Here is a 7667-nt window from a genome sequence, read left to right as displayed (position 1 = left end):
ATAACATTTTGAAGCAGAAACACGCTGTTTTTCAGGCCTGTCTCTTTAAATGCAAATGATCTGCTGCTCCCCACCCCCTTTTCCAGAATAGAGCTGTGCCATTACAGCTCGTACCTGCTAAAAACTAGTGATGGGAAGTTCGGTTCTTTTCTGCGAACCGGTTCTTTCGAATCTGTGTGGCAGCAGCAATATACATTAAATAAATCAATAAATCCACTGCTCTCTAGTCTCCTCTGAGGCTGGGACTCTAAATAGTGTTCCAAAGACAGAACAGTTAGCATGTTTTGCTCAAACTTTGGCCATGGCATTAGAACTGGTACACCGTTGTCGCTTGCAAAATCAAAATGACGGCGTCGTGGGTGGAAACTTACAGATTAAGGGGCGGTAATATTATAATGAGATCCCTTTGCAACGTCACCAAGGGAGCGAAATCAGACTCGCTCGTTTTCTCAGACGCTTGCAGAAAAAGGCTTACCAAAACAAAGTTACTGGGTTGATCTTTTTCACATTTCCTTGGTTGGTAGATGGAAAAGTCAGATTTTCATGATATGTCACCTTTAATATTATATAATAATATTAAATTACAAACTGTATATGTGTAACATTAAGTAGCCTATTATATTGATGGTGTTAATGAGAAATGACAGCTATTAGGCCATGTTGTTTTGTGCAATTAGCAAAATCTTCAGTGAGTAGAGAAAACTGTACACATTTGTTGTAACTAAATCAAGTATGGATAGTTCTATTGAAAACTGACCTTATAAATTTGATCTAAACTGCTCTGATTATGAACTAACAATGGTAAGAGATATCTTTAGTAATTTGCAAATGTAGTTTAAAGAGCTATACATAACATAGTCTCTGTTCTGCAGAGAAAAGAGTATTTATTTTTCATCTGTAGGAATAGTATAAACATAAAGTGAAGAGCTAGCACTGTGGCTGCCATGTTTGAGTGTGAGCAGCCAACTCTGGGAGACAATGTAAATAATGAGAGTAGGAGTGTGTGTGGAGTCTGGAGATCGTCTCCAGCAGATGAGTTCACTGTCTGAAGTGTTACTAATTCCTTTGAACCTTATAGTGTTTTTGTATTACTTTTACGCTTACAAACTAAATCCATTTTAAACATTTTGGTTTTCCAAATGAATCAATTAATTTGTGCAGTATTGTTCCCTTCATGTTGGGCACTTCATGTATCTAATTTAGATTGATTGGTGTGTTTGGTTTGCTAGATGGTGTTTGAGGTGGCGTTCAACAGTCCTCGTGGTGGCTATGTTGCTTTGGATGACATTTCTTTCTCCCCAGAGTTTTGTCACACAGAGACAGGTCAGTGCGGTTCTGTTACATAATAAGCACTAACACGCTTTATGCAACTGTGCATAATCCCAAATAACACAATACAGCTGTTTACAGAGCTTGAAAACCACAAGCAAGTTTTATGGTTTCTTTTCAACAGGCACTGTAACTTTGTGAACATGTTAACTCTTTTGTAGACATGTCTTTTTAATCGGGACTCTGGAAACACACTGTATTCTGTACTTCTTTCTCTCTTGTTTAAGTAATTCTCTACCATGCTTATTAGACTGTGAAGAATCAAAATGTCTGTGCTGTTCAATTATTTAGAGCACAATTGGGAGTAAAATGACTTTTTGATAGTAGTTTTTCTCACGGCATCATTCTTAAATGTGTTTATTGATATAGACTGCAAATTCCTGATCTGTGATGTTATTACATGAAATATTTAGATTGATTTTGAGGTAATTTGCAACACATTGACAATTCGTATCTATTTTATACTTTGGCCAATTTTTGGCTAATTCGTATGAATTTGTACAATCTCATTTACATCCTCCGGAGGAGGATCAGATGTCGATTGCGGCATCAGGGATCAGGCGATTCAGAGGACGTCGACTCGGCTGAGCTTCCTCCTTCTGGGAGGATATCTCTGGCTCAGCCTTGCTGAGATGAGGGACACTGACAAGGCTCGCTTTCTTGACGCCCCCATCTCGCAGGCTGGCCGTTTCAGCGACACTGTTGAGGACTTTGCCCAGCAGTTCTCGGCAATCCAGAAGCAGAAGGAGGCCATCAAGCCTATCTTGCCCCGGCATGATACCGCTGCCACCGTGTCGCCACGGGGCTGGCCTCCAGTCTGCTCATCGTCAAAGGCATCCCCTTTGGTGTCTACATCTGCTCAAATGCAGGCTGCTATTACACCTCAGATTGTAATGGCAAGCTTCCACAGGCCCGTGCCCCAGGTGGCCGCTAAGCGGACAGAGAAGCGGCCCTGACATGGGCAACCCAGAGATGGAGGGGTGACGGCCAACCCAGGAGGTGGTGACGGCACTGCTCTTTTCCCCAGAGGAGGGCCAGGCATAGAATCTTTTGTTGAATTTATTTTCTGTTTCCTGGTACCAAAATGATCAATGAAAGAGCAGTTAACCCAGTCTCTGGTCATTCACAACGCAGTCTGGCAGTGAGCGACACGCTGCTTCCTCACTCCCAGCTTTGTCCTTCCCTTTCACCACAGGCCAAGAGGTTTTGTTTAGAGGAGGCGTTGCTTCCTCTAACGTATCTCTAGCCAGCCCTTCACCCTTCGGGTGCCGGGTGAGTGCTACTCCACACTCAACCCCTGTTCCTTGACGCTCTGCCTTCAGGGTTTGGTCCCACTGCTCCCCATCTCTGCCCCTATGCGGGTGTGTCGGTTGTCCCTTTGGTGCGACTCGTACGGAGTCTGGGAGCCTGGCTCATTCAAACAATCAGACTCTGCTATGCAATTCAGTTCACCAGCCTTCCCCCTAGGTTCAACAGTGTCTTCTTTACCTCAGTGGCAGCCAGAGGGTGCCCTTGCACCATTAAGGGAGGTGGGCATCTGTATCCTCAACTGGCTCATTCTATCTCACTCTTGGAATCTGTTGCGCGAACACAGGGACCTGATGCTCCAGTACCTCAGCCAGTTGGGGCTTCAGGTCAACTGGGAATAGAGCAAGCTCTACTTGTTGGACTTGTGACAGCCAAGCTCACTAACATGTCAGTGCTGAACTGCCTGAACTCGTTCAAGGGAAAACAGTGGTTCCACTGAAAAAATTTCAGAGGCTCCTGGGGGATATGGCATCCGCAGCCACGGTGACGCTGCTCGGATTGATGCATATGAGACTGCTTCAGCACTGGCTACATGGCCCAAGTCCTGAGATGGGCATGGCGCTGTGGCGTTGTGGCGCTGTGGCGCTCTCTGCGTTCATGTCACACTGGGTTAATGCCAGACTTTCAGTCCTTGGTCAGGCCTTCCTTTTCTACGCACGGGAGTGCCCTTAGAATAAGTGTCCAGGCATGCTGTTGTTACAAAAGATGCCTTCAGAACAGGCTGGGGCGCTGTGAGCGTGCAGCCTTGGGCTCCTGGACAGGATCTTGACTCCAGTGGCACATCAACTGCCTAGAGTTGTTGGCAGTGCTGCTGGCCAGGTTCAGTAATTGTGTTGTATTCCCGTTGGTCAGCCCCTGTACTGAGCTCAGTGCCCCACACGTAGTGATTCCCTTCGGGTGATCCCTTGTGTGTCCCTCGCCGCATGGACTTTGGTATGCTTCCCCAGTGTAATAAATCTGGCCGCGATTTTACCAACAGCTCTTTCACAACTATTGTGTAAGAGTGGAATTTCTCTTTCCTGTTGGAAAAAGGAACAGCGGCTGCGGCCCTCCTTGTTGTGAGTTCTGCTTTTTGCGATCCCAACCAAATGAAAGTTCCTCTGGGAAAGTTCCTCTCACAACAGGGCACTGGGTAGGTTATGATGTGGAATGCCAGCTGTTACTTGGCATGCTTGTACCTGCCAACATCTGCATCACCAGATCTCGTAACACATTTCAGTGGTTGTGGCGCTTTCCATATGGAGCCCAAACATTAATAATGCTGAAAGCAACAGACTGAAAGGGAATGTCTCGGTTACATATGTAAAGCTGTTTCCCTGAAGGAGGGAACGGAGACATTATGCAGCACAAACCTAAATGAGTGGATGCACACCACCTCCTTATATAGCAATGTCTCATTGACCTGTTTTTACTACTCAGATGTGACTGGGGCTCCCAAGGGAAACCCCAAATGTCAGTGTCAACATATGTAACCGAGACGTTACATTTTCCTGTGATCAAATTATGTTGCTCCACCAATATTTGATAATGAGAAATGTATTTTCCAACATAATATACTTTGGGACAAAAATAAGTCATTTTTCTAAGAGGGGCCTTCAGCATTATATTCAACAACCCAAAAAAGCCCAAACTTGCTGTTTAAAGGGGAATTTTCTTGTTGTTGTCCTGTTATGTAGCAACCACACTGACATTCAATTTAGTCATCAGTTACATTTTACAGAAAGTCTGCCTATGTGGGAGATGTTCATGATGTGAGTTAACTACATGTGCCTCATGTTCCAGAGCCAGCGTTTGACCCCTCTGTGGCAAACTGTAACTTTGAGGAGGGCCTGTGTCAGTATTATCAGGAACAGACTGGAGGTTCAGTGTGGAACAGGGTCTCTGTGAAACCAAATGTTTACCGCATCGGGGATCACACTACAGGCACTGGTGCGAAGTGAGACTATTCTTTTCATCAATTCACCAAATTTGTGGAATCTGACTTAAAAAAAAATGTGTACAAGCTTGATGAAGAAATGTTTAATTATACTTTTAGACTCTTTTTTTTTAATAAAAATGTATATCATACATTTACATCATACTGTATATATTATATTTTTTATGTGCATTTGACTCAATAAAGTTCAATGTTATGGAGCTGCTTTAATCAGTGAGATTCCTACAATTTCCTACTTAATGTATATTTAATTTTAATTAAATCAGTATTCATAGTGAATAACTATTAAATGAATAGTTTACCCAAAAATCAAGATGTACTCATTTGATTAAAAAAATGTAAATTAGTTTTTTTTTTTTTTTTAGCAGAACAGATTCTGAGAAATTTTGCATTACATCACTTGCAATGGATCCCCGGCTGTGAATGGGTGCCGTCAGAGTTTTAACAGCTGATAAAAGCATCACAATAATCCACAATTTCACTGAAGAAAGCATTATTATGGATTATGGATGGTTGGATTATGACAGGAAGTGACGGTTTAAAGTTAAAACTCATGAATGATGGATCTGTTTATTACAAACAGGCAGCTTTTCACTTCACAAGACATTAATTGATGGACTGGAATCGTGTGAATTACTTGTGGATTATTGTGATGTTTTTATCAGCTGTTTGGGCTGTTATTCTGACGGCACCCATACACTGCAGAGGATCCATTACTGAGCAAGCTTAATTTCTCCAAATCTGTTCTGAAGAAGAAACAAATTCATATACATGAGGATGACAACATTTTCAGCAACTTTTAATTTTTGAGTTAACTATTCCTTTAATATGATAAAAGACGAAAACTTAAGGAACAAAAAAGTCACAAAATAAGATAACATTCATAAAATGATAATTTATTTCACTGATTATTTATGATTTATAAATCTTTCATGTCCATTACATTCACAGGGTCTTTTCTCTTGGCCAACACTCGTCATACCTCTCGTTCAGGGTATGTGGGTCGTCTTTTTGGACCGTCCCTACCAGGGAACCATAAATACTGCCTCAGGTTCTACTATGCCCTGCATGGCTTCATGAAAATAGATAATGCTCTGGCTCTCTATGTCTATGATGAAAACAACATAGCTCAGGAGAAAATCTGGACCGTGTCTGAGAGGTCTAAAGATGTTTGGACAGAGGTGGAAGTCACATACCTAAAGCCCATGCCTACTAAGGTAAGTGTAAAATGAATGGATTGTTATTAAATATGAGTTTCTTCAAGACTGGGTTGTGTGCATGATAATGGCTAATATTAATTTATTTCACTATTCAGTAGAGTAACATTGTTTTTTATGACTTTGTTTTTGTGTACACCACCCTTTAAAAGTTTGGGGTCAGGAAGATTTAAAATAAATAAATAAATTAGTACTTTTATTCAGCAAGGATGCATTAAATTGATCAAACATGTCAGTAAAGACTTTTATATTTATACACAATATTTCAAATACATGCTGTTCTTTTGAACGTTCTGTTTATCAAAGAATCCTGAAAACAAATAGCATGATTTCCACAAAAATATTAATCAGCAGAACTGTTTTTTTTAACATTGATAATAAATGTTTTTTTGAACATCAAATCATCAAATTAGAGTGATTTCTGAAGGATCATGTGACACTGAAGACTGGAGTAATGGTTGCAGAAAATTCACCTTTGCCATCTCAGCAAAAAAAAAAATTTAAAAAATATATTAAATACAGTATTTAAAATACATTTATATTTAAATATTAAGTATATAAATATATTTAATATAATAAATATATTTTTATATTTAAAATATATTCAAATAGAAAACAGTTACAACATGAAGGTTTAAGTGTTCTTCAGATTATAGGTGATAGAAGGATATTGTCCTGAATGATAAGCACAAATTCAGTTTTAATACTTTTTTGTTTTAGTAAAGTATTTTCTTGTCATTTCCAAATGATAAGCCGTAACAAATCTTTTATTGAACTTTGGGTCACCCCGTGTGTGAATTCCTTTTGTAATCTCAGGGATAATAAGTGAAGCGCAAGACTCTTTTGAAGGGAGTGTCTGTCTACAGGCAAACCACATCAAAACCCCATTAACAGCATTTCCATTTGTCGAATATTTTGTGCCTCCTCAAAATGTCAAAGTCATATATGAGAAAAACCACAAAAAAATCAAAGAGTTTTAAACTGAGGTCTGTACTGTAAATGTTGAGGACAAATTACATGGGTTATTTGTAATGTCTTTTAAAATAACTTTTAATTAATGTTTAATAGACCTTATTGTTTTGTTTTTGGGTAAAATTATAACATACTAGACCATGTTCTTCCCTATTTTAACTATTTGTCATTATGGACTTTTTTATCTTAACTTCCCTTTAAGGTAGCATTTGTCAGCATCTGCAGAAACTTCTGGGACTGTGGGCTTGTGTCTCTCGATGACATCTCAGTGACCCTTGGTGACTGTCGGGTTGCTGCAGGTACTTCTGCCCTTTTGACAATGAGAAAACATGTCAAAACAACACATGGTGATGTAAGTTTATTACAGGGTGCTTTATTGGCATTTTGCTCCCACCAGCCAATTCCTGGCTGAATCACTTGCTGTTTTTAACAAACACCAGGATCATGTGGTACTGTCCACATCCACATCTCTGAATTTAAAAGCAGAAATGATTTCAAAAGGCATTTTGGAAATCCTTTTTGACTGCTGCCAAGTCAAGTGCCATATGGAAACACTGTGTGGTACTGTGTGTATTTGTAGTACAATGGAGGCTTGTATGACAGAAATCTTTGAAATTCTTCACATGAAGTTTCATGGCTGCTTCACCGCAGTAAGAAAGTAAACAATCAAACTGCATAAACTATTGAAATGGGCCACTATCTGTATGTACATACAAATATTAACTTATATTTTACTTTTAGGACTATATTATCAGGGGAGTATAGTGATAATATAGTCCTAAAAGTAAAATATAAATTAATGTTGATGAACATATGATTTTTTTTTTGAGAGAAGCAAATTCCTGGATTCGTAAGATGACGGAACTTTATGATCTGAATGTATAAATATGATCTAACTAAAACTA

The 7667-nt window shown here is 39.7% G+C and overlaps 1 protein-coding gene across 3 annotated transcripts in view; it reads left to right on the top strand.

The window, feature by feature from the left end:
- Positions 1-7667, top strand: part of LOC107699737 (MAM domain-containing protein 2-like) — a 20468-nt gene that overhangs the window by 9809 nt on the left and 2992 nt on the right. For all 3 annotated transcript variants that reach the window (XM_016501083.1, XM_016501082.1, XM_016501084.1), the window contains exons 7-10: positions 1230-1323; positions 4420-4566; positions 5525-5790; positions 6965-7061. In XM_016501083.1, the coding sequence (XP_016356569.1) occupies positions 1230-1323; positions 4420-4566; positions 5525-5790; positions 6965-7061 (604 nt within the window). The remainder of the gene's footprint in view (positions 1-1229; positions 1324-4419; positions 4567-5524; positions 5791-6964; positions 7062-7667) is intronic.

The sequence above is a fragment of the Sinocyclocheilus anshuiensis genome, unplaced genomic scaffold, assembly GCF_001515605.1.
Source record: "Sinocyclocheilus anshuiensis isolate Anshui unplaced genomic scaffold, SAMN03320099.WGS_v1.1 scaffold278, whole genome shotgun sequence".
NCBI lineage: Eukaryota > Metazoa > Chordata > Actinopteri > Cypriniformes > Cyprinidae > Sinocyclocheilus > Sinocyclocheilus anshuiensis.
Note: the sequence above shows the minus strand (reverse complement) of the source record. Positions and strands in the feature narration are given on the sequence as shown.